This window comes from Callithrix jacchus, chromosome 5 (assembly GCF_049354715.1).
Source record: "Callithrix jacchus isolate 240 chromosome 5, calJac240_pri, whole genome shotgun sequence".
Classification (NCBI taxonomy): domain Eukaryota; kingdom Metazoa; phylum Chordata; class Mammalia; order Primates; family Cebidae; genus Callithrix; species Callithrix jacchus.
The window spans coordinates 25006824-25033951 of NC_133506.1; the positions used below are offsets into that span (position 1 = coordinate 25006824).

General features: G+C 43.3%; 2 protein-coding genes across 5 annotated transcripts in view; one reads left to right on the forward strand and one right to left on the reverse strand.

The window, feature by feature from the left end:
* Positions 1-19: 19 nt before the first annotated feature.
* Positions 20-19681, forward strand: MGME1 (mitochondrial genome maintenance exonuclease 1). Of its 4 annotated transcripts, XM_017971976.4 has the most exons (6): positions 20-262; positions 934-1514; positions 3700-3744; positions 6768-6987; positions 16796-16928; positions 18556-19681. In XM_017971976.4, the coding sequence occupies exons 2-6, from the start codon at positions 998-1000 to the stop codon at positions 18715-18717; spliced, it is 1077 nt and encodes a 358-aa protein (XP_017827465.1). In that variant the 5' UTR covers positions 20-262; positions 934-997; the 3' UTR covers positions 18718-19681. The 4 variants fall into 4 exon arrangements, with proteins under 4 accessions (XP_017827465.1, XP_002747515.1, XP_008994048.1 ...); XM_002747469.7 differs by lacking the exon at positions 3700-3744; XM_008995800.5 differs by lacking the exon at positions 3700-3744 and having other exon boundaries at positions 20-116.
* Positions 19682-23688: 4007 nt separating this feature from the next.
* The window catches only part of OVOL2 (ovo like zinc finger 2), a 63546-nt gene continuing 60106 nt past the window's right edge, over positions 23689-27128 (reverse strand). Inside the window, exon 5 of the mRNA XM_078371431.1 lies at positions 23689-24262. Coding sequence (XP_078227557.1) covers positions 24009-24262 — 254 coding nt within the window. The 3' untranslated portion in view covers positions 23689-24008. The remainder of the gene's footprint in view (positions 24263-27128) is intronic.

A 27128-nucleotide genomic window follows, 5' to 3' on the forward strand; every position in this document is an offset into this window, starting at 1 on the left:
GTCGTGAGAACAGAAGGGCGCGATTTGGAGGCGCCCGCGCTTCGGAGACGCCGGAGCTTCGGGGACTCCAACTCTTCCGCTCGGAGGAGGGACTCCCTGCCGCTAGCTGGTCCTCGGTAGGGTGTGAGCGCCGCGGGGCATTCTGGACCTGCTTTGCCTTAGGCTGTGCCTGACTTGAAACCGAAGCGCGGGACGGGTGAAAGTACGGGACGCGAGAAGTTGCTCGCGCCTAGGAGTTAAGCGAAGTGCGGTGGCTTCCGAGGTACCGACGCTTGCTGTAGGCTGGGCTTCTATTTAAGTCGTCTTTTCCTTAATCCAGACTCCTGCCCCAGGGGCCACCGCCGCACTGGCCCTGCCAGGGGTCCGCACTCACGGCGGAGCGGAGGGCTGCTTTCTGCGGGTCACAGTAATGGGACCTTAGCGCCGCCACCAGCTCTGACCTGCGGCGAGCCACTGGACCCTCGAACCCCATTTCCACATCTGCGCAATGGGCTCATTCTAGACCAACACTAGAGGATGTGAGGACCAAATGAGAAGTGTCCACACAGAATACTTAAAGAGAGCCTAGTGCCTAGGGATCAGTGGTTGTCCGTCACCTAGGACTGTGTGGCAGTCATGGGACGGGCTCCATGTTTGTGTTTTTCTGTGCCTCACACACGCCTCCCTTCCTGGGCGTCACATTCCTGCAGATTAGACACTGGGGACGTCTTGCCCCAAGCTGTCTACTAATTCGCATTTAATATGTGCTGGTCCTTCGGGTATTGAGAGTCTATTTATTTATAGTTTTTTTTCTTTTGGAGGCAGAGTCTCGCTCTGTCAGCTTTCTCAAGAAAGGGCTCTGTCCAAACATGTCGAAAAAGTTCACTGAATACAATTTGGATGTGCAATATTCTGATGCAGCTTTCGCTTTGATGGTTCTTTTCTCTCTAATAGGAATACAAACATAAAGGCCCTCGACCGTGGCAAACAGACTAGAGAAAAGTGAAAACAAATCTGAATGAAGATGAAGATTTTTCAGACCATCTGCAGGCAGCTCAGGAGTTCAAAGGGATTTTCTGTGGAATCAACTGCCCTTGTGGCTTTCTCTACTTCCTCTTACTCATGTGGCCGGAAGAAAAAAGTGAACCCATATGAAGAAGTGGACCAAGAAAAATACTCTAATTTAGTTCAGTCTGTCTTGTCATCCAGAGGCCTCGCCCACACCCCAGAATCCTTGTTGGAGAAAGATGCTTTACTCTATGGACCTGTGGTCAGGCATAAGCCCCCAAGGCAAGATGAGGGCACGCGAATGCCACAAAACTGGTTTCCTATCTTCAATCCAGAGAGAAATGATAAATCAAATGCAAGTGATCCTTCAGTTCCTTTGAAAATCCCCTTGCAAAGGAATCTTATACCAAGTGTGACCCGAGTCCTTCAGCAGACCATGACGAAACAGCAGGTTTTCTGGTTGGAGAGGTGGAAACAGCGGATGATTCTGGAACTGGGAGAAGATGGCTTTAAAGAATATACTTCAAGTAATTATCTCAAATCTTGTTCTGTATGTTTGCTGTGTTTTCTAGAATAGAGAGCCACCGTGTCTTCTTTTTTTTAACTTACTAGCTAGGAACTCCTTTCAATTAGTAATTAGCATTAAATAGCACTTTATGTGTATTAACAACTCACTTGACACTCGTGACAGTCCTGGGAAATATAGATGTTATTGTCCACATTTTACAGATGAAACTAAAATAGATCAAATAATTTGACTAATACATAAAGTCACTTGTTTTATCAGCTACCAACAATATTAAAATTGCTTGTTTTCTTTGATGATGGAAAAAAGTCAGTCACCTGAATTCTAGTTGTTAGGTAGATACTCTACTTAGAATCTAGGAAATACCCAGTGCCCTACTTATTAGTGTAAACTGACTCATAAATTTAAAGACCCAGCAGCAGGCCAGAACGAATGACCTGTATTTAGACCTTGGTAAACAGAAATAATCGGAGGTTCTTGATAAGTATCTGAGAATAAATACACTTTAACCTTCAACTTCTAATTTACTCAACGTGGACAAGTGAGAATAGCTTCCTTAATTTATTTTATTTATTTATTTATTTGTTTGTTTATTTTTGAGATGGAGTCTCACTCTGCTGCCCAGGCTGGAGTGCAGTGGCTCAATCTTGGCTTGCTGCAACCTCTGCCTCCTGGGTCCTAGCGATTCTCCTGCCTCAGCCTCCTGAGTAGCTGGGACTACAGGTGTGTGCCACCACGCCCAGCTAATTTTTTGTGTTTTTAGTACAGACGGGGTTTCACTGTGTTAGCCGGGATGGTCTTGATCTCCTGACCTCGTGATTCACCTGCCGTGGCCTTGCAAAGTGCTCATACAGGCGTGAGCCACCGCGCCCGGCCACAAACTCTTTTATTTTTGAGAATAGTGTACTGACCCTTGCCGTAGGCTAGGCCTCTATTTAAGTCGTCTTTCCCCTAATTAAAACTATGTGTGTGGGCTTGTGTGTAACACATTAAACATGTCATATGTTCTAAAGAAAAATACTAACTACATACAAGTGGTACTGGATATAACAAAAAATAGTCAAGACCTTAGCTCCTTAGAACATTCCTCAGCTGTGTGGGGTAAGGATTATATATGCAAGAGCTAAGGCCCTGAGATAGTTAATTAGTAGCAACCACCAAACTTCTCTGCTTTCCTGGCAAGCAACATAAAAATCTTTTAATGGCATCTTACAGTTTTTTATTTGTACCACTGAATTTAGAATTGAGTTTCCTCATGAGAAGTTATTTTCCTTAAACCAGGAATATCACAACTGAAATTATTGATAAGAAATGTATTATTAAAAGGTAGAAACCTGCTGGTACACGTGACCCTACGGCCTGTAGCTCTTGGCATGAAGTAAGGAAGTGCACCAGAGAGGAATTTCTGTTTGGAATGTGAATGAGCCCCACTAGCCCAGGCAGAGAGAAGACTGTGGGTTTTTTTCATAGAGTCAGCTTTGTTGATCTAGATTAGCACCTAGCTGTGTTTCTCAGTTAACTCAGTAGCAACCTTAAGAAATGAGCAGAATCACTTTTTATTTTTTTCCTGGAGACAGGGTCTCACTCTGGCACCCAGGCTGGAGTGCAGTGGTGTGATCACAGCTCTCAGCAGACTTGACCTCCCGAACTCAAGTGATTCTCCCATCTCAGCCTCCTGATTAGCTGGGATCACAGGGGTACACCACCATGACTGGCTAATTTATTTATTTTTTTGAGTTTAGATTGTAGTTTTGGGGTTTAAATTGTAGTTTTTGGCCGGACGTGGTGGCTCATGCCTGTAATCTCAACACTTTGGGAGGCCAAGGCAGGCAGATCACCTGAGGTCAGGAGTTCAAGACCATCCTGGCCAACGTGGTGAAACCCTGTCTTTAAAAAAAAGAAAGAAAGAAAAAAGGATAGATTTTAGTTTTTATTTTTTGCTGTACTGATTTAATTCTGAAGTTTTAGCCCTCCTGCCAGTTCCATCATCAGAATACTGGAGATGCTCGAAGGTTTATTTAGTGCGCTTCATATACTAGGACTTGAAACCTTTCACTATTACCTTGAGTGAGTAAGCGGACCTGTGATACATGCAGTAAATCTATTCTGGAATCATCTTTTATTTCTACAAATTGAATCATGTTGAATGTTCTGAGCCTTAGAGTCTAAAGGATCCTATAATCTAGGTTTTCATGTTTGTGACCATGCGTATGTGAAGAACATAGCCAGGGGTAAGTTTGCAGCTAGAACTGAATGGTCTTTTGGCATGGCATTTGCTAAGTTTTTTCCTTCCTGTTTTTAACATGTTTCTCTTCTGCTTCATTAAGCTAGTGTGTAGATAAATGCTACACTTCTTTTTCCTAGGCTTTAATTCCATCAGTCATAAATTTCTTATAGATCTTTCATGGGTTAATAATTTCCATTGAGCCAAGTAAATTTGGGGTAGAATAACTTAGTTCCTAGGTTGAATTTTATTTAACTCTCTAAATAATTTTTTCAGAAGGGATTCCATTTTTTTGCCAATAATAGAATTGACATTTCCAGCTGGGTGTGGTGTGGCTCACGCCTGTAATCCTAGTACTTTGGGAGGATGAGGCAGGCAGATCACTTTCAGTCAAGAGCTCAAAACCAGCCTGGCCAACATGGCAAGACCCCGTCTCCACTAAAAATACAAAAAAAAAATAGCCAGGTGTGTAGTGGGCACCTATAATCCCAGCTGCTCAGGAAGCTGAGGCAGGAGAATCACTTGAACCTGAAAGGCAGAGATTGCACTGAGCCGAGATCATGCCGCTGCACTTCAGCCTTGTAAAAAAAGAACTGACATTTCTGTCTTTATAAAGAAATACTTGAAGGCCATGTGCAGTGGCTCACTCCTGTAATCCCAGCACTTTGGGAGACTGAGATGGGAGAATTGCTTGAGGCCAGGCATTCAAGACCAGCCTAGGCAACATAGAGAGATCCCATCTCTCCAAAAATATATTTTTTTAAATTAGCCAGGCGTGGTGGCACATGCCTATAGAGGAGACTGAAGCAGGAGGATTGCTTAAGGCCAGGTGTTTGAGGTTACAGTGAACTATGATTGAGCCAGTACATTCCAGCCTGGGTGACAAGTGAGACCCTGTCTCAAAAAAAAAAAAAAAAGCTTGACAAATGTAATGTGGTTTAATATTATCTCATTAGATAAGTCACTTTCCTCCTTTTCTGTGGTTCTCTCTGCAGGCAAGTTCCAAGCATGTGTATTTCCTACTGTTTCTCTATTTATCTAATTGGTGATTGGCGATGTCCAAGATTGCCTCATTTGTGCTACTGTGGTAGATTGGAAAGAACACAGATTCGGCTGCCTGTCCAGCTTTTTGCTTTGGGGCAAATTAACAGCACTGCCTAGTGGGACAGGGCCTCATTCATTAAAATGGGGGTAACTATCCTTATCTTGCTGGATTGTTGGGTTTGAAAAGTAATGTTTTGAAAGCTCCAAGGCCATTGCTTAGCATAACAGTGTCCACTCTTTGTTTCTCTCCTCTTACCAAGAAACAAGTGAATATTTTTTGCATTTCTGGAATCTCTTTGTGTTTCTTTTTTTGTTGTTGTTGTTGTTGAGATAGAGTCTCGCTCTGTCACCAGGCGCCAGGCTGGAGTGCAGTGGCGTGATCTTGGCTCACTGCAACCTCCGCCTCCCGGGTTCAAGCAATTCTCCTGCCTCAGCCTCCCTAGTAGCTGGGCCTACAGGCACACGCCACCATGCCCGGCTAATTTTTGTATTTTTAGTAGACATGTGGTTTCACCATGTTGGCCAGGATGGTCTCAATCTCTTGACTTCATGATCCGCCCACCTCAGCCTCCCAAAGTGCTGGGATTACAGGCATGAGCCACCATGCCCGGCTTTTTTTTTTTTTTTTTTTTTTTTTTTTTTGAGACAGAGTCTTGCTCTGTTGCCCAGGCTGGAGTGCAGGGGCACAGTCTTGGCTCACTGCAACCTCTGCTACTGGGTTTAAGCAGTTCTCCTGCCTCAGCCTCTGGAGTAGCTGGGATTATAGGTGTGCACCACTACACCTGGCTATTTTCATATTTTTAGTAGGGACAGGGTTTCACCATGTTGGCCAGGCTGGTCTTGAACTCTTGACTTCAGGTGATCCACCTGCCTTGGTCGCCCAAAGTGCTGCGATTACAGGTGTGAGCTACCACTCCAGGTTGTGTTCCCACGAGGAAGGGGCTTAACTATGCAAGCACTTGGAGGCCAAGGAGCACTGAAAATGAGGAGAGGGTTCAAAAATCAAGTTAGATCCTGGGATGTGCTGACAAATCCAGACACTGCAGTTCTTTCAGAGAACCTGGGGACAAAAAGTAAGGCTTGGACCTCCGAAAATGAACATACGGGAAAAATAATGTGTCCTTTTGGTTAATGAAATATCCCGTGTATTCACATATTATAAAATGTTAGGAAGAGGGAAAATGTATCCTCTTACAAGCCACACATCGGAATTCTAATAATCTAAGGCTAATTATAAAAATATTACATGTTAAATATTAAATCTTAGAATTTTTAAAAAGTATATGAGGGACACAGCTGAATTTTTCAGGCTGTTCCAACGTTCAAAAAAAGTATAAGAGAAGAATGTCACATATTTTCCTCTTCCTCCCCCTCCAAATTCCACAATATCCAATTCATTACTTTTCATTTTTGTTGCCTTATTTTCCATTCCTTGCTTGTCACTAATCCTGTTAGTAAAAGGATCCCCCCACCTATGTTCATAATTAAGTTTTGGTCTAAAAAGAACTGTAAACAGAAGCACAGTTCCCTAGATTTATAATGATTTTTTTTAAATCACAGCCAGTTAACTTATTAAATCGGGTACTTAAACACATAGTACCATAAATGGGTGTGGTCCTGCAGCCTGCAGATCTTCAGTTCTGACTTTGGCCTAATTCTCCTAGAAATACTTAGTTTTAATTCATTTTATTGCCTAACAATAGTATTAATAATCCCTTTGGTTCTCAAAGTATATTATGTTTCACAAGAGGCTGAAATTTGGTCTTAGGGATTTCACTTAGAAATAAATAACTATTAAGTGTACCTGGACTTGAGAAAAAAAAAAGAAAGAATTAATTTTTCTTTTTTGTTTGTTTGTTTTTCATGAGAACATGGTTTAAAACTAATTAAGTTTTAATTGTGTTGTTCGAGCGTTTTAGAGTACTTGTTTTTAGTGTTAGCGTTGTTTGTGTTTCCCCCTTCCCTTTCCCCTGATTTTCTTTTCAGACATCTTTTTACAAGGGAAGCGGTTCCACGAAGCCTTGGAAAGCATACTTTCACCCCAGGACACCTTAAAAGAGAGAGATGAAAATCTCCTCAAGTCTGGTTACATCGAAAGTGTTCAGCATATTCTGAAAGATGTCAGTGGAGTGCGAGCTCTTGAAAGTGCTGTTCAACATGAAACCTTAAACTATATAGGTCTGCTGGACTGTGTGGCAGAGTATCAGTAAGTATGAGATCGTTTCCATACAATGTGGAGGTGAATTAATATAAGACGGTGCCTGTCAAAAGGTGCGCCTGTAGATACTGCAGCCTCCGTCTCTTTAGTGTCCAAACCTTTGTGCTAGGTAGAAGAATTGGGAGGGGCAGGGTTGAGAACAGGTACAAGGAGAAGAGCCACATAACCTTTGTCATCCAATATTCCAAAATCAAATTGTCTGTTGGAGAAAGGTATACTCTTTGTTTTGTTTTGAGACCGAGTCTCTCTCTGTCACCTAGGCTGGAGTGCAGTGGTGCAATCTTGGCTCACTGTAACCTCTGCCTCCCAGGTTCAATAGATTTTTCTGCCTCATCCTCCTGAGTAACTGGGATTACAGGTGTGTGCCACCACACCCGCCTAGTTTTTGTATTTTAGTAGAGACGGGGTTTTACCATGTTGGCCAGGCTAGTCTCGAACTCCTGACCTCAAGTGATGCACCTACCTTGGTTTCCCAAAGTGCTGGAATTATAGGCATGAGTCACTACACCCAGCTAAGACTTTTCAATATCCCTAACATGGCCTGTTTGCCAGCCTGTCCTTCCCCTCCCCCAAAGCAAGGTACCTGCCGTAAGATCCAGTTTCATTCCTGCGTTTTCTTTCCTTTTTTCCTAAAGATAGCACCATGATCTGTTGGTTCTGAAAATCAACTCTCTTCCTGGCTTCCAGGCAATGCTTGACATGGATCAGAGCTCTGAACTTACTACAGCTTCCTGTGGTTTTTTCTTTGGTTTTGTTTGAGATGGAGTCTTGCTCTGTCCCCCAGGCTGGAGTGCAGTGGTGCCGTCTCAGCTCACTGCAACCTCTGACTCCCAGGTTCAAGTGATTCTCCTGCCTCAGCCTCCCGAGTAGCTGGGACTAACGCCCAGCTAATTTTTGTATTTTTAGTAGAGATGGGATTTTACCATGTTGGCCAGGATGGTCTTGATCTCTTGACTTTCTGATCGACCCACCTCAACCTCCCAAAGTGCTGTGATTACAGGTGTGAGCCACCTCACCCTGCCCCGTGGTTTTTATATTGTAGCTGTCTTACTGTTTTTCTCACGTACTTCAGAGTCCAAGTGTTACAGGAAAGGGGTCCTGATCCAGACCCCGAGAGGGTTCTTGAATCTCATGCAAGAAAGAATTTAGGGTGAGACCAGGCACAGTGGCTCATGCCTGGAATCCCAGCACTTTGGGAGGCCAAGGTGGATGGATCACCTGAGGTCAAGAGTTCAAGGCCAGCCTAGCCAACATGGCAAAACCTTGTCTCTACTAAAAATACAAAAATTAGCTAAGTACAGGGGTGTGTGCACGTAGTCCCAGCTACTTGGGAGGCTGAAGCAAGAGAATCACTTTAATGCAGGAGGCAGAGGTTGCAGTGAGCCGAGATAGTGCTACTGCACTCCAGCCTGGGCAACAGAGCAAGACTCTGTCTCAAAAGAAAGAAAGCATTCAGGATGAGTCTGCAGTGCAAAGTAAAAGCAGGTTTATTAAGAAAGTGAAGTAGTCTGGGCACGGTGGTTCACACCTGTAATCCCAGCACTTTGGGGGGCCAAGGTGGGCGAATCATGAGGTCAGGAGTTCAAGACCAGCCTGACCAAAATGGTGAAACCCTGTCTCTACTAAAAATACAAAAAATTAGCCATGAGTGGTGGCAAACGCCTGTAATCCCAGCTACTTGGGAGGCTGAGGCAGGAGAATTGCTTGAACCCGGGAGGTGGGAGTTGCAGTGAGCTGAGAATGTGCCACTGCAGGCCCGCCTTCGTGGCAGAGCAAGACTCTGTCTCAAAAAAAGAGAAAGTACGGTAGCGAAAGTGTAGCTACTCCACTGACAGAGCAGGGCATTCCTGCAAGTAAGCAGAGAAAGACGTCCACCCTGGGTACAATGCTCATATACATAAGATTAAAAAAAAGATCATGGGGAAATGTGCTGTGCTAGAAGGGTTTGTGATACAGGAGTAATTTTTTAATTACTATATTTTATAAGAATTGATGTTATCTTTAAAGCAAAATTAGGAATACCTTGGTTCCCCAGATATCAGGGTATCTGGACACTCCAAGTCTGGGTCTGTTTAGTAAACATTATTAATTTGTTCCCTTAACTGTAGCATCTAGAGGCTAGGAATGCCTAACTTTTTGGGAATGTAGCCCAGCAAGACCCAGCTTCATTTTCCTAGTCCTCACTCAAGATAGAGTTGTTCTAGTTCCAACGCCTCTGACACAAGGGTGGCTACAACCAGGAGGTACCCCTAATTCAAATAAGGCAAGGGAGCACTAAGCACAAGATAGGGAGAAAAATCTGTTCATGTAAACCTTGGAGCGCTAGTTAAAATATAAGTTTAAAAGCTTGTCCAGGCTCGCTGCGGTGGCTCACACCTGTAATCCCATCACTTTGGGAGGCTGAGGCAGGCGGATCACGAATTCAAGAGATCGAGACCATTCTGGCCAACATGGTGAAACGCCATCTTCTACTAAAAATACAAAAATTAGCCAGGCATGTGGTGCTCTCCTGTAGTACCAACTACTCAGGAGGCGAGGTGGGAGAATTGCTCGAACCCGGGAGGCAGAAGTTTCAGTGAGCCAAGATTGCGCCACTGCACTCCAGCCTGGTAGACAGAGCCAAGACTCTGTACAGCCCAACACAAATTCATAAACTTCCTTAAAACATTATGAGATTTTTTTTGGTATTTATTTATTTTTAGCTCATCAGCTATTAGTGTATTTCATGTGTGGCCCAAGATAATTCTTCCAATATGGGCTGGGAAGCCAAAAGAGTGGGCACCCTAATAGTCTGGAAACTGTTTAGACCTAATGGTTTTACAGCACAACTGCCTCATCTCTGAGAAGAGCTCTGTGTACCAAGAGATTTAATAGACTATTTTTGGCTGCCCTTTAGGTTGATCTAGGAATCCATATAGTTACCTCCACCCAAGGCCTTATAAGAAGTTCCTGACACCCAGTGCTTGTCATAGAGACAAGAAAGTATGTCCATAGCACTGTTCTTTGATTTTTTACTGTTCTCTTTAAATCAGAGCACCAACATTGGTAATATGAGCATTTTTGAAACTAAGGTTTTTTGTGTTTTGGGTTTGTTTTGAGACTCTTCTCTCTCTGTCACCCAGAGTTTGGTGGGTGCAGTCTCAGTTCACTGCAACTTCCACCTCCTGGGTTCATGCGATTCTCATGCCTCAGCCTCCCCAAGTGGCTGGGATGACAGGCACCCGCCACCACGCCTGGCTAATTTTTTGTATTTTTAGTAGAGATGGGGTTTCGCCATGTTAGCCAGGCTGGTCTCAAACTGCTGACCTCAAGCGGCCTGCCCAAAGTGCTGGGATTACAAGCATGAGCCACCAAACCCAGCCTAGAATTTTTTTTTTTTTTTTTTTTAAAGACGGGGTTTTGCTCAGCTGCCCAGGCTGGAGTACAGCTCATTGCAACATCCACCTCCCAGGCCCAAACGATCCTCCCACCTCATCCTCCTGAGTAGCTGGGATCACAGGTGCAAACAACCATGCCCAGCTAATTTTTTTTGTATGTTTTGTAGGGAGTGGGTTTTGCCATGTTGCTCAGGCTAATCTGGAATTCCTGAAGTCAAGCTGCCTGTCTCCATCTCCCAAAGTGCTGGGATTACAGGGGTGAGGCACCACTTTTGAGGCAGAGTCACACTTGGTCACCCAAGCTGGAATTCAGCGATGCAGTCAGGGCTCACTGCAGCCTCTAACTCCCTGGGCTCAGGCTATCCTTCCACCTCAGCTTCACCATGCCCAGCTAATTTTTCTACTTTTTCATAGAGGTGGGGTCTCACCCTGTTGCCCAGGCTGGACTTGAACTCCTGGGCTCAATTGATACGTTGCCTCAGCCTTCTAAAGTGTGGGGATTACAAACATGAGCCACCATGCCCAGTCAATTTTTTTTTTTTGAGACAGAGTTTTTGCTGCTGTTGCCCAGGCTGGAGTGCAATGGCGAGACCTTGGCTCACTACAGCTTTCGCCTTCCAGGTTAAGTGATCTCTTGCCTCAGCCTTCCAAGTAGCTGGGATAACAGGTGCCTACTAACACCATACCTGGCTAATTTTTGTATTTTTCATAGAGACGCGGTTTCACCCTCTTGGCCAGGCTGGTCTCGAGCGCCTAACCTCAGGTGATCTGCCCACCGTGGCCTCCCAAAGTGCTGGGATTACAGGTGTGAGCCACTGCTCCTGCCCCGCTGAATTTTTAATGGGTGATGTAAACCCTCTATTAATTCAGGCAATTAGGAATAATTTCCCACACTGTGTTGAACCTCTGTTTAAAAAGTTCCTGTGTTCCTGAGATATTTTATGGCCATATGTACAATCATTTTTTCCCATACTTATTTTTAAACCAAGATACTATATGCTGCTTTTTTCCACTTAAAAAAAATTATTTTAAAAAAATCTTAGAGATCTTTCCTTATTATTTATATAGATCTGTAACATTCTTTTCTCATGTAATAATTTTCTACCACCCAGAATTAATAGTTAATAACACTGTTACATTTGCTTCCAACTTCTTTTTTCCTTGTTCCTATGATTATTTGGAGATCTTCTTTTAAAGAAATATAACATTACAGATCATTGAACCCTGTGGACAAAGGTGATGACTGTTTTAAGCTTGGTACTGTGTCCTTCTAGTCTGCCTCCTACACTCTTTTTTGTTTCTTTTCTTTTTTTTAATGACTAATGGTCCATGACACAGCATCAGGAGAACCGGAGAACATGTGCCCTTTGTACTCTTAGCACACACATAATACTATGTATTATAAACACGCACGGGTATTTCACATGGAACTGTGAGAGTCACAGTATACAGACATCTCTAGATACACAGTGTCACAGAGCTGGTAAGATATTAGACACAGGAGCCAGCTGCTTGAGTTTGGATTCTGGCTTTTCATCTTGACCTTAGGTTAGTTACTTAGTCTGTTTCAACTTACTCATCTTTAAGATAAGACAAATGGTAGTACCTGCCTCATGGGGTTGTTATAAAGATAAAATGAGATATTCCCTGAACACTGCTTAATGCATACTACACATTCAGTAGACATTGGCATTATTGTTTTGATCTGCTTTTTTTAAAAAAATTTTTTGTGGAAACAAGTCTTGCTGATTCTGGAACTGGGAAGGAAATGATCCTCCCACCTCAGCCTCCCAAAGTGCTGGAATTACAGGCATGAGCCACCTTGCCCAATTTACTGTGTGTGTGTGTGTGTGTGTGTGTGTGTGTGTGTGAGAGAGACAGTCACACTGTCGCTCAGGCTGAAGGGCAGTGGTGCAATATGGGCTCACTGAAACCTCCGCCTCCCGGGTTCCAGCGATTCTCCTGCCTCTGCCTCCTGAGTAGCTGGGATTACAGGTGTGTGCCCATAGCTCAGTGTGATGTTGATTTGCCTTTCACTAATGATTAGAGATGTTGAGCATTTTTTCATGTATCTATTGGCCATTCGTGTCTTCTTTTAAGAAATATTTGTTTAACTCCATTGCCCAGTTTTTAATCAAGTTATTTGTTTTCCTACTGTTTAGTTGTTTGAGTTCCTTACATATTTTGGATGTTATCCCCTTATCATGTATGATTTGCAGATATTTTCTCTCATCCTGTGGGTTGTGTCTTCATTCTGTTTATTGTTTCCTTTGTTATGCAGAAGCTTTTGATGCATTTGTGTGTTTCTGCTTTTGTTACCTGTGCTTTCAGGCTTCTGTCTGAGAAATCATGGCTCCAATCAGTGTCGTGGAGCTTTTCTCATGATTTTTTTTCTAGTCGTTTTACAGTTGCAGGACTACGTTTAAGTCTTTAATTTTAAGTTGATTTTTGTATATGGTATGAAATTGAGTACGGTTTCATTCTTATGCAAGTCGACATCCAGTTTTCCTAACACAATTTTCAAGACATTCCCCATTGTTTGTTCTTGGCACCTTTACTGAAAATTAATTGACTGTAAATTCATAGATTTGTTTCTGGGCTGTCTGTCCTGTTCCACTGGTTTAATGTGTCTCTTTTTATGCCATTATCATGCTGTTCGATTACAACAGCTTTACCGTAGACAGCCATGTTCCACATAACAATGTCTCAGTCAGCGACAGACTGCATGTACAACAGTGGTCCCATAGGATTATAGTGGAGCTGAAGACCTCCTATCACCTAGTGACATAATGTTGTAGTTCAACATACTACTCGTGTTTATGGTTGCGCTGGTATAAACAAACCTACTATTCCACCAGTCATATAAAAACAGCACATACCATCATGTCCAGTACAGTATATAATTGATAGTGATAGTAAACAACTATTAATGGCTTGTGTATTTACTGTGATCCTAACCCTGTGTAGGCCTAGGCTAATGTGTGTGTGTCTTAGTTTTTAACAAAAGTTTTAAAAGTAACAAATAATATTAATAATAGAAAAAGCATGTAGAATAAAGATAGAAAGAAAGAGGCAGAGCATGGTGGCTCACACCTGTAATCCCAGCACTTTGGAAAACTGAGACAGGTGGATCACTTGAGGTCAGGAGTTCGAGACCAGCCTAAGCAACATTTTGAAACCCCGTCTCTGCTAAAAATGAAAAAAATTAGCCGGGCATGGTGCACATACCTGTAATCCCAGCTACTCAGCAGGCTGAGGTGGGAAGATTGCTTGAACCTGGGAGGTGGGGGTTGCGGGGAACCAAGGTTGCCTCACTGCACTCTAGCCTGGGTGACAGAGTGAGACTTTGTCTGAAAAAAAAAAAAAAAAAAGAAAGGAAAATATTTCTGTATAGTTGTATGACGTATTTAAGATAAGTATTGTTATAAGAGTCAATAAATTAAAGAAGTGGCTGGGCGCGGTGACTTACGCCTGTAATCCCAGCACTTTCGGAGGCCGAGGTGGGGAGAGTACCTGAGAACAGGGGTTTGAAACGATACAAAATTACCCGGGCGTGGTGGCACATGCCTGTAATCCCAGCTAATTTGGGAGGCTGAGGCAGGAAAATCACTTGAACCTGGGAGGCGGAGGTTGCAGTGAGCCGAAACCATGCCATTGTACTCCAGCCTGGGCAACAAGAATGAAATTCCATCTCAAAATTAATTAATTAAGTAATTAAAGAAGTTTACAAAGTAAAAACGTTACAGTAAGCTAAGGTTAATTTATTATTTGAAGAAAGAAAAACATGTTTTATAAATGTAGTGTAGCCCGAGTGTACAGTGTTTATAAAGTCTGCAGTAGTCTGTGGTAATGTCCAGGCCTTCACATTCACTCACCACTCACTCAGTTGCCCAGAGCAACTTCCAGTGCTGCAAGCTCCATTCATAGTAGGTGCCCTGTATAAGTGTACCATTTTTATCTTTTATACCATATTTTGACTGTACCTTTGCTATGTTTAGAGGTGTGTAGATATACTAATGCTTACCATTGTGTTACAGTTGCCTGCAGTATTCAGTACAGTAACATGCTGTACAGGTTTGAGCCTAGGAGCAAAGGTCTGGGTGTGTAGTACTGTCCTCCCTAGGTTTGTGTAATACACTCGATGTTTGCACAGCAACAAAATCGCCAAACCACGCATTTCTCAGGACATATCCTCGTCATTAAGCCACGCATGACTGTACTTTGAAATCAGGGAATGTCATGCCAGCTTCGTTCTTTTTACTGAAGATTGCTTTGGCTATTCTGAGTCTTTTGTGGTTCCCTGTGAATTTTAGGATTTTTTTCTATGATGGAATTTTTTTTTTTTTTGAGACAGGGTCTGGCTTTGTTACCCAGGTTGTTGTGCAGTGATGCAGTCCCTGCTCATGGCAAACTCCACCTCCCGGGCTCAAGTCATCTTCCTACCTCAGCCTCCCAAGCAGCTGGGTCAACAGGCTCCAGCCATAACACCTGGCTGATTTTTTTGTATTGTTTGTAGAGACAGGATTTTACCATGTTGCCCAGGCTGGTCTTGGACTCCTGGGCTCAAGCAATCTGCCCCAAGTATTGGGGATTACAGGTGTGAACCACCATATCCAGCCTGCCATTGGAATTTTGATAGAGATTGCATTGACTCTATAGATTGCTTTGGGTAGTATGGACATTTTAACAATATTAATTATTCCAGTCCATAACAGGATATCTTACCATTTATTTGTATCATTTTCAGTTTCTTTCATCAATATTTTACAGTTTACAGAATGCTATTAGTGTTTTTCTTTTACATTTATTACGTTCTATAATTACAGTACATTGCTGCAAACCGTGGTCTGTGGCAGAAATACAGCACGGTGGCTTATGCCTGTAATCCCAGCAGTTTGGGAGGCCGAGTCGGGTGGATCACTTGAGGTCAGGAGTTCGAGAGCAGCCTGACCAACATCGTGACACTCTGTCTCTACTAAAAATACAAAAATTAGCTGAGCGAGGTGACGCACACGTCATCCCAGCTACTCAGAGGCTGAGGCAGAAGAATCACTTGAACCCAAGAGGCGGAAGTTGCAGTGAACCAAGATTGTGCCACTGCACTTTAGCCTGGGTGACAGAGTAAGACTCCCATCTGGAAAAAAAAAAAAAACAAACCAGGAATGGCAGCCTCCTAGAGTTACTGGGGCCCTTTCCTCAATTACAGAGATTGTCAAACTTGGCAATATTACAAAACAATTATAAAGACTATAAAATTATCTCTAAGCCTGCACTGTCCAGTAGAGTAGCCACTAACCACCTATATCTTTTGAGCATTTAAATCTGATCAGGCCAAACTAAGGATGCTGTAACAATACACAAACTAGATTTCAGTGACTTGGTACAAAAAAAGAATGTCAAATATTCCATTAATAATTTATTATGTTGATTACATGTTGAAATGATATTTTGGATATATTAGGGTTAAGTAAAATATTAAAATTTCACCTGTGTCCCGGTGCAGTGGCTCACGCCTGTAATCCCAGCACTTTGGGAGGCCGAGGCAGGTGGATCATGAGGTCAGGAGTACGTGACTAGCCTGACCAACATGATGAAACCTGGTCTCTACTAAAAATACAAAATTAGCCAGGCATGGTGCCATGCGCCTGTAATCCCAGTTACTCGGGAGGCTGAGGCAGGAGTATCGCTTAAATCCAGGAGGTGGAGGTTGGAGTGAGCCGAGAGTGTCATTGTACTCCAGCCTGGGCAACAGAGTGAGATTCTGCCTCCAAAAAAAAAAAGAAAGAAAAATTTCACCTGTATTTTTTTCTCTTTTGTGATGTGGCTACTAGAAAATTTAAAATGACACATACCTAGCATTTTCTTTCTTTTAGCCAGTGCTGCTCCAGACTGATTTTGCATGAGTTGTAACTGTCTAGAGCTATAGTGACATGTAAGTAATGTACATGCTATGTGTACAAAATCTCCCAATAAACTGCTGATTTTGAAATGGAAGTCATGAAGATAGATTGAACTGGTAGAGTCCTTTGAGAGTCGCCAGTTACTAGTCCACTCCCTGTGCTCCTTTTGATATTTGCATTTGGCAAGTATAAACCCCACCAGAATAGGGGAAGAGGGGAGGAATCCACTGATTATTTGATGCAAAAGAAAAAAAAAAAGAAAAAGTGGTGGGGTACACTTGTAGTCCCAGCTACTCAGGAGGCTGAGGTGGGAGGATCACTTGAGTCTAGCAGTATGAGTCTAGCCTGGGCAACATATGAAACCCCATCTCTTAAAAAAGAAAAGTAAAAAAAAGTGGCGAATAGGAGCAATAGTCATTGGGTGACAAGTAGCAAACTATACGTAAGAGGAGGGTTAACCTAGTAGAGATTTTCAGTTTGATCCATTACCTACAAAGTACTCCTGTGGTTTCTCTTTAGGGGCAAGCTGTGTGTGATTGACTGGAAGACATCAGAGAAACCAAAGCCTTTACTTCGAAATACATTTGACAACCCACTGCAAGTAGTGGCATACATGGGTGCCATGAACCATGACACCAACTACAGCTTTCAGGTCAGGACACTGAGCCTCTACTTAAAGCTTTGCTCAATGCTTACTTGTCACTTGGCGGCTCACACCTGTAATCCCAGCACTTTGGGAGGCTGAGGCTGGTAGATCACTTGAGGTCAGGAGATCGAGACCAGCCTGGCCAACATGGTGAAACCCTATCTCTACAAAAATTCAAAAACTAACTGGGCATGCTGGCTCACACTGGTAGTCCCAGCTAATCCAGAGGCTGAGGCAGGAGAATTACTTAAACCAGGAAGATAGAGGTTGCAGTGAGCCAAGATTGTGCCACTGCACCCCACCCTGGGCAAGAGAGTGAGACTCTGTCTCAAATCTGTCTCAAAGAACAACAGCAACAAAACTATAACTCCTTGGTTACAGGGAGGAGGAGAAAAATTATATATATTAAAAAAACAGTTTAAAAAATATATATATAACTTCTTAGGGTTTTACTCTATTTTTTTTTTTTAAATCTCTATTTTTATCCCACTACTTGATCTGTGCCTTGTTCCTCTGCCACTAAAAAAGCACTTTTTGGCCAGGCACAGTGGCTCACGCACTCTGGGAGGCCGAAACAGGCAGATTGCTTGAGCTCAGGTTCGAGTCCAGTCTGGGCAACATAGTGTAACCCCATCTCTACAAAAACTCATAAAAATTAGCTGGACATGGTGGCATGCACCTATGGTGCCAGCTACTTGGGAAGCTGAGGTGGGAAGATTGCTTGACCCCAGGAAGTGGAAGTTCCAGTGAGCTGAGATTGCACCACCGCACTCTAGCCTGGGCGATAGAGCAAGATCCTGTCTTAAAAATAAATAAATGGGCTGTTTGCAGTGGCTCAATCCTGTAATCCCAGCACTTAGAGAGATCGAGGTGGGCAGATCATCTCAGGTCAGGGGTTCAAGACCAGCCTAGCCAACATGGCGAAACCTGTCTCTACTAAAAATACAAAAATTAGCCAGGCATGTTGGCACACCCCTTGTAGTTCCAGGTACTCAGGAGGCTGAAACAGGAGAATCTCTTGAACCCAGGAGGCAGAGGTTGCAGTGAGCCAAGGTCACACTACTGCACTCTAGCCTGAGCAACAGAGCAAGACTCTGTCTCTAAATAAATAAATAAATAAATAGCACTTTTTGGCTGGGTGTGGTGACTCGTGCCTGTAATCCCAGCACTTTGAAAGAGGTGAGGTGGGCAGATTGCTTGAGCCCAGGAGTTCCAGACCAGCTTGGGAAACGTGGCAAAACCCCATCACTATGAAGAATGTGAAAAATCAGCCGGAAGTGATGGTGCCAGCCTTAGTTACTCAGGAGTCCTGAGGTGGGAGGATCACCTGAGCTCAAGAAGTTGAGGCTGTGGTGAGCCGAGACTGCACCATTGCCCTCCAGCCTGGACAGTGGGAGTGGGACCCTGTCTCAAAACAGAAAAAAAAAAGCACTTTTCCACCCTTCAGTGTTTTATCTGTCATCTTTGTGTTCTTGTGTCCTGGTGCAGTCTTTGATCAACCCACCTTAGAAATTGAGTTAGGAGATAACCTGTAGATTTTTTTCTACTGAGTTTGCCCTGGAGTAAGAAGGAAATCAACCTAAACTCTGGACCTACTGTAGTGAAATGAGAATTGCCCTGTGTTTCCTCCTAGGTTCAGTGTGGTTTAATTGTGGTGGCCTACAAAGATGGATCTCCTGCCCACCCACATTTCATGGATGAAGAGCTCTGTTCCCAGTACTGGGCCAAGTGGCTCCTTCGACTAGAAGAATATACAGAAAAGAAAAAGAACCAGAATATTCAGAAACCAGAATAGGGAACAGGGTGCTATTTGGGAACATGCAGCAACTTCTCACAGTTTGGGAACATATACTGCCATTGACTGCAGTGTAAAAATGAGGTGCCAGTAGGTCTGGGTGCTACACAGACACAATAGAAGTATTAGTTCGTTGAAATGTATTACTACCAACAAGACTGAAAAGTCTAGATGTAAAGAGCTAGACTTCGGCACATGAGATCCCAGCTGTGCTACTCTTATTTACCTGAAAGGAGGACACGCAGGATGGGGAGTCACACTGGTGACTCTTGGACTCCTTTGAGAGACCTTTTTGTGTCCCAGGCAGAATGCCCAGTCTTTGCACTGAGATTAGAAGGCAGTAAGGCTGACGGTGCCAAGCATTTCCCCAGGGTTCACCAGAGGGGAGGGGGCCACACGCCCCCAGGTAGGACACATCAGCCAACACTAGTGCCTAAGACTTGTTTCATACATTGGGGTTTTCTGTATATTTCAGTTGGGAAAAGCTTATATTTAACCTTTTAAGAAAAATAAATATGTGATTATTTAGCCTCAAGTAAAGTTGCTGTCTATAAAGCCAGTATATTCACCATGTCGCTGGCAACAGGCCTTGGCATAACAGCAAATAACCCCCAGAAGTAGCCAGAGCCCAGTTTGAACATCACGATTGGAAGTGTTTTAGTGCTATTTCTGGCATAAGTCAATGGATCATGTAGGTAGAGTCAATTACTGTTGGTGGCGTTTTTCAGCTGTAGAGGAATTATAAAATCCATTTGTTCCTATTTGATAGGTAATAGAAATTAGCAGTTGTCACTGGGTTTGGGAAATTTAAATGCCCATTTCAGCCCTGGGGAAGGGCTTTCTGTCTTACGGAGTGAGTCTGTTAGCATTTAAGTTATAGTTGCTGCCTTGAAATAGTAGGCTGTTACAGTGACCTCTTTGGGTAGCTATTTTCATAAGAAATAAAATACAAGATATGAGTAATGAAGCTTTTGTTTTAATTATATGTGTTTATAGGATAATTTTATGAACCTGGAAGTTGTTTATACTTTGTTTATAATTCAAAATTTTACCACTGGCCCAATAGCTTTGGTGAGAGTTCTAGGTAAATCCATAAAAGAAAGCATCCTCACTAAGCTCTCAGCCATGGTCACCTGGCAAGGAAAGCAAGATTCAGGTAGGAGAGAGGAGGATCAAGGGAGACCTTTGTATTATCTCTATATACTTCTGCATTTATGTGGGTTTTTTTCAAGTTGCAGATACATATTTCTGTAGCCTGTAATTTCCAGTCAAAAATGAAGTTAGGCAGTTAAAGTTGTACTTGCAGAGTTTGCCACTGTGCTCTAATAAACCTCAATCGAGAATTTAGAAGACTAGAACTAGCAAAATTTCTTTTTTTATTTTTATTTACTGAGACAGTCTGGCTCTGTCAGCCAGGCTGGAGTGCAGTGGTGTGATGTTGACTCACTGCAGCCTCCGCCTCCCAGGCTCAAGCATTTCTCCTGCCTCATACTCCTGAATAGCTGCGCCACCATGCCCTGCTAATTTTTGTATTTTTAGTAGAGACAGGTTTTCACCATGTTGACCAGGCTAGTCTCAACCTCAGGTGATCCACCCACCTTGGCTTCCCAAAGTGCTGGGATTACAGGCATGAGCCACTACAGCCAGCTGTAAAGTTTCATTTTAATACAGGTGTTCTGTTGTATAAATATAAATTTGCCTCAGACCTGTCACTTTGTACCAGGAGTCTCCCAAGATAATGGTGGCCTGAGAAGTTCCATGAGGGAACCCCTCAGAAGAGTGTGACTAGGAAGATGGGGTTGAAGGCAAATCCCTGGGCAGGTTTTCTTGTGCTCAGGGGCTCACCAATTTCTCCTGACAATCCTCGGGCGTCACCAACTCGGTCTTCTGAGATGTTATGTCAATGAAAAAAGTTATTGTCACTATGAAGGCATAGGAGGAGAAAGTAAAATTGAGTTTCTAAATGAATTGCAGTTTTTCAAGAATTAACATGTATGAGGCTAGGTGTAGTGGCTCATGTCTGTAATCTCAGCACTTTGGAAGGCTGAGATGAGTGGATAACCTGAGGTCAGGAGTTCAAGACCAGCCTGGCCAACATGGTGAAACCGTCTATTAAAAATAAAAAAATTACCCAAATGCCTATTGATGATAGACTGGACAGGGAAAATGTGGCACATATATACCGTGGAATATTATGCAGCCATCAAAAATGATGAGGTCGTGACCTTTGTAGGGACATGGATGAACCTGGAAACCATCATTCTCAGCAAACTGACATAAGAACAGAAAATCAAACACTGCATGTTCTCACTCATAGGTGGGTGTTGAACAATGAGAACACATGGACAAAGGGAGGGGAGCATTACACACTGGGGCCTATCTGGGGGAAATAGGGGAGGGACAGCAGGGGGTGGGGAGTTGGGGAGAGAGAGCATGGGGAGAAATGCCAGATGTAGGTGATGGGGAGGAAGGCAGCAAATCACACTGCCATATGTGTACCTATGCAACAATCTTGCATGTTCTTCACATGTACCCCAAAACCTAAAATGCAATAAAAAATTTAAAAAATTAGTTGGGCTTGGTGGTACACACCTGTAGTCCCAGCTACTTGGGGAACTGAGATGGGAAAATTGCTTGAACCCAGGAGGCAGAGGTTGCAGTGAGCAGAGTCCATGCCACCGTACTCCAGCCTGGGCAACAGAACGAGACTCCGTCTCCAAAAGATTTAACATGTATGTTAGGAATTGTTGGTTGCCGTCTCTTTACTAAGTGATATACAGCATATGAAACTCCAGTGAAATGAAACAGGATATAAAATAAGGGGAGACTCTCAAGAATAATTTTAATTTTTTTAAAGAAGGTGTATATTGCTTTTCTGAGGAGGCTTTCTCAGAAGTACAGAACTTCGTCTTCCAATGTTAAGTTTAGAGAAAATCTGTTGGCTTCAAAGATAACTGCATTTCCTTTTCCTCCACCATTCTACCCATTCTTATCAGTGCAGTCAGAAGCCGACAGAAGTGCCATGCTGACACAAAGCCAATTTTGTTTTTTTAATATATATAAAATATATATATATATATATATAAAATATATATATATAAAATATATATATATATAAAATATATATATATATATAAATATATATATATATATATAAAATATATATATATATATATATATATATATATATATATATGTATATGGCTTTTTCCCCTTTAGACCTGGCCTCTTCCTCCGAGCCTCATAATCTGAGAACATTAACCTATATAAACCTGTTATAATTCCAGGAAGACTTGTCAACAGATCTACGGTTTCATATGTGTTGACCTCATTAAATTAAGAAGGGGGTTGGTCATAAGTCAGTGTGTTTCTTGGTAACCAATTTGCCTACTGGCTTTAAAAGGAATCAGAGAAGGGTAATTTGTTTTATCACTGGGGCTTTCCACCTGAGCAATTAAAGATTTGATTATAACCTACCCTGTGTTCCCGCCCACCCCTCAACAAACAAGTGAAGGGAATTATTGGAGAAAAAAAATTTAAGAAACAACATAGAGAATAGTTGAAACGTCTATGTTTAAAGAAGCAGTAAGTTGTTTGGAGCTGTGTTAAATCACTCAATGCTAGCTAAGTAAAATGTAGAACTAACTTTTCCTTCCTTCCCCACTCCCTTCTAGCAGCAGGGACCTAAAAGTTAAGCAGCGATGTGCTTCTATTGGAAGTCCAACCTACTGATCCACTTCAGTTATTTATCCTATTGGAGGGAACAAGAGAGAACCTCTGGGGAGAGACCCCTGAATGAGCAAAAGGCTTGTATGTTGCCACGACAATAATGATTGTCAGGTTCAATAATGCATTTATGAGGATCCAATCATACAAAGATGGCCAGGCACGGTGGCTCATGCCTGTAATCCCAGCATTTTGGGAGGCTGAGCAGGGTGGATCATTTGAGCTCAAGAGTTTGAGACCAGCCTGGGCAACATGGCAAAACCCCATCTCCACCAAAAATACAAAAAATTAGCCAGGTGTGGGGGCACACACCTGTGGTCCCAGCTACTTGGGAGGCTGACTGAGGATCCCTTGAGCCCAGGAGGTGGGCGTTGTAGTGAGCCAAGATTGCGCCGCTGCACTCCAGCCTAGGCAGCAGAGTGAGACCCTGTCTCAAATAAATAAACAGATATTTTGGGTTCTGATTTGAGGGTATTTTTTTCTGTTTTCCTTAAGAAATAGATATAAAATAAGTAAATTGTTATAAGTCAGGCATAATGGTTCACACCTTGAACTCAATGCTTTGAGAGACCAAGGTTAGAGGATCACTTGAGGCCGGGAGCTGGAGACCAGCCTGGACAACACAGCAAGACTCCCGTCTCTAAAAATTAAAAAGTCGTTGGGCATGGGGGTGCATGCTGGTAGTCCTAGCTACGTGGGAGGCTGAGGTAAGAGGATCGCTTGAGCCCAGGTATCCAAGGCTGCAGAGAGCTATGATCACACCAATACATTCCAGCCTGTTGGGTTCACAGTGTTTTGCTACTCCAGAGAGTGCAGCAGTGAACACTTTCACACGTGTTTTCTGGTACACACAAGACACATGCAATATAGTGGAAAGTACAGTGTGGATCGTGACTCTGTCACTTAACTAGCTCTGTGACCTTGGACTAGTTACTTGGCCTTTCTGTGCTTGATTTTCTCATCTGTAAATTGAGGGAAAATAAGAGTACCCGCTTCTTGGAGTTGTGAGGATTCTATGAGACAAGCACTCAGAACAGGGCCTGACACACGGTGGGAACAAAATGTTAGCCATCCTCCTATGGAATGATCAGACTTGGACATTTCTCTGCTGGGTCAAAGCTTGAATATTACCATCAAATTCCTCTCCAAAACAGTGACATCGACTTACAGTCCCACCAGTGGTGTCTGAAATTTTCTGATTTCTCACATATTCACTAACACAAGAGTTGTGAGCTCCCCATCTGGTGGAATGAAAACAATTTTTTATTTGGAACAGTATTAATGCGTGAATAAAATCTGCTTTAAAACGCGACTGCCATCTAGTGGTGGGAGAAGTACACTGCAGTTATGGGACAGAAGCCAAAAATGGGCAGACCTACATCTATCTCAGGGTCATTTGGGCATTTTAGTCGCTAGCACAGGTCTGTTTCGAATAAAATCAACTACATGAGCATTCTTCATTATCTCCCTATTTTCAGGCAGCTTGTACTTCTCACTTTACTACAACAATATGGAAACCTGGCTACACAGCGCAGTGAGGCCTCTTGCAAACAAATGCATCTGGGTCACTGGTTCAGAAAAGTGGAATGAGATAAATTAGAAACGAGGCTGTTTACCAAACTGGCAGGAAACTGCAGCTCCAACCAGGGCGGGCTTCCCACGGGCAGCACTGACTCTCCAGCGGGAGAGATGGCAGTGGACATGTTGGTGCCGGTCACACAGGCGCCGCAGGGGGCTCCACTCAGTCGGCTCACCAGAGCCCCAGTTACGTCCCAATCAGGCTCAGCCGGTCTGCTGTGAGGACTTCTAAAAGCATAGTCTAAAAGCATTGAAAAGCGTATGAAAATGTTAGATATTAACCATCAGAGACATAGATATAGTTTTAAATATCTGTGAGATAACAGATGTTAGATAATATATGTTACAATTTTGTAATGAAAAAGAATGTCCATTAAAGGTAACAGTGTAAGAAAGCAATGTTGCTGAAATGTTACTTAACATGTCTTTAAGTAATAGTGTCACTAAATTCATGACAGATTTCTTTTTTTTTTTTCTTTTTTTACGAGATGGAGTCTTGCTCTGTCACCCAGGCTGGAGGGCTGGGGTTAGATCTCAGCTCAGCACAACTTCTGCCTCCCGGGTTCAAGCAGTTCTCCTGCCTCTGCCTCCCGAGTAGCTGTGATTACAGGCCACCGTCACCACACCTGGCTAATTTTTTATTTTTAGTAGAGATGGGGTTTCACCGTGTTGGCCAGGCTGGTCTCAAACTCCTGACCTTGTGATCTGCCTGCCTCAGCCTCCCAAAGTGCTGGGATTACAGGTGTGAACCACCGTGCCTGGTGTCAATTAATGGCATATTAAAAGTTTAAAAAAAGAAGCCGGGTGCAGTGGTTCGTGCCTGTAATCCCAACACTTTGGGAGGCCGAGGCAGGCAGATTGCTTGAGCCCAGGAGTTTGAGACCAACCTGGGCAACATGGCAAAATCCTGACTCTACAAAAAATACAAAAATTAGCCAGGCATGGTGATGCACATCTGTAGTCCGTCCCAGCTACTCAGGAGGCTGAGGTGGGAGGATCACTTGAGCCCAAGAGGTGGAGGCTACAGTGTGCCAAGATCAAACCACTTCACTCCAGCCTGGGGGACAGAGCAAGACCCTGTCTCAAAAAAAAAAAAAAGTTAAAAAATAGGAAAATTCTAAACAACAGCAAGCTAAGGTCAATTGTGATTAGAAGCATTCATTCAGGCCAGTCTCGACTGTCCCATAGCATCAGTCTCACCCATTTCTCAGCTGTTGTTTGTGCTGACACCTTTGTCTAAAATAACTTCCCTTCCTCCCTTCGTTCAGCCATATCTTGGCTAAGACCTTGAACCTAACCCCAGTCTCACTGATAATCTGCTCAAGTCTTATCTGCTCCACAGGAAACAAAATGGTATAGGGCAGGAAGCAGGAGCCTCACAATTGGGCAGGTGTGGGTTCAAATCCTGCCGTGCAATGCTGACAGTCACTTCAGCTCTCCCTGCCTTTTTCCCCACTAGGAATTTGAGGTACTGACCTCAGTGCTGCTGGAAAGATTAACAAACAACTGTGTGACAGAAGCTGAATGCGGAACAGGCACTGGCACAGATCACCGCCTGCCTCCTTGGAACTGACTCCACCCTTCACTGAACTCTTACGGTGCCTTTGTTTTTACCACCCACTTTGATTCTTTTTCATATTCTACCTTTTTCTGTTACTTCACCATTTCAGATGTATATGTAACAAACACAGTGAAATCCCATCTCTCCTAAAAATACAAATAATTGGCCAGGCGCGGTGGCTCACACCTGTAATCCCATCACTTTGGGAGGCTGAGGCAGGTGGATCACGGGGTCAAGAGTTTAAGAGTCAGCCTGGCCAAGATAGTGAAACCCTGTCTCTACTAAAAATACAGAAATTAGCCAGGTGTGGTGGCAGGTGCCTGTAATCCCAGCTACTTGGGAGACTGAGGCAGAGAATTGCTTGAACCCAGGAGGCAGAGTTTGCAGTGAACCAAGATCGTGCCACTGCACTCCAGCCTGGGTGACACAGCAAGACTCCGTCTCAAAAAATATAAAATGAAAAGAATTAGCCGGGCATAGTGGCATGACCCAGCTACTTGGGAGGCTGAGGCAGGAGAATCACTTGAACCTGGGAGGCCGAGGTTGCAGTGAGCCAAGATTACATCACTGCACTCCAGTCTGGGTGACAGAGTGAGACTCCATCTCAAAAAAAAAAAAAAAAAAAAAAAAAAGCTACTTAATTTATATCTATTTCTTAAGTAAAACAGGGTGGGGGGAACCCTCAAATCTGAAGCCAAACCCTTTTTATTTATTTATATTTATTTATTTGTTTTAAGACAGGGTCTCATTCTGTCACCGAGGCTGGATTGCAGTGGTGCAATCTTGGCTCACTGCAACCTCCACCTCCTGGGTTCAAGCAATTTTCTTGCCTCAGCCTCCAGAGTAGCTGGGATTACAGGCGATTACATACTCAGCTAATTTTTTTTGTATTTTTAGTAGAAACGTGGTTTCATCATGTTGGCCAGGCTGGTCTCAAACTTCTGACCTCAGGTGATCCATCCACCTTGGCCTCCCAAACTGCTGAGATTACAGGCATGAGCCACCGTGCCCAGCCCAGAATAGTGTTTTAAGAGAGAAATGAGTAAAAAGACAAACGACAGAGCAAACTGCCATTTCCTAGAGCAGCAGAAAAAGAGCTGGGGTTCAGAATGGCTCACCAGAGCAATTTGGTTAGTGCTAGTCACCCCTTTGATAAGAGGCTGTGGGTTCACTTGTGAGCTCAGTGATTTGAACGTTTTGAGTACATAATTAGCTGGGCGTGATGGTGCGCACCTGTAGTTCCAGCTACTCGGGAGGCTGAGGCAGGAGCATCATTGCTTGAACCCAGGAGGCAGACGTTGCAGTGAGCCAAGATTGTGCCACTGCACTCCAGCCTGGGTGAAAGAGCAAGACCCTGTTTCAAAAAAGAAAGAAAGAAAAAAGACAGCTTTGAGTATATGAAGAAAAAAAGAAAAGAAATGAAAGCTTTGTGTAGAACTAGGAGGGTCAGGCAGTGAAACAAGACTTGCAAAACAGGATTAATGAGGCAGCACAGATAAGGATGCGATGCTGGAGAAAGTCATGGGATTGTGAGCTAGACGGTGTG

Coding starts and splice junctions, on each gene's coding strand:
- MGME1 (XM_017971976.4), top strand. CDS start 998: ATGAAGATGAAGATTTTTCAGACCATCTGCAGGCAGCTCAGGAGTTCA. Junction 1,515..3,699: donor CTTTAAAGAATATACTTCAA/GTAATTATCTCA, acceptor CCTATAATCTAG/GTTTTCATGTTTGTGACCAT. Junction 6,988..16,795: donor GACTGTGTGGCAGAGTATCA/GTAAGTATGAGA, acceptor GTTTCTCTTTAG/GGGCAAGCTGTGTGTGATTG.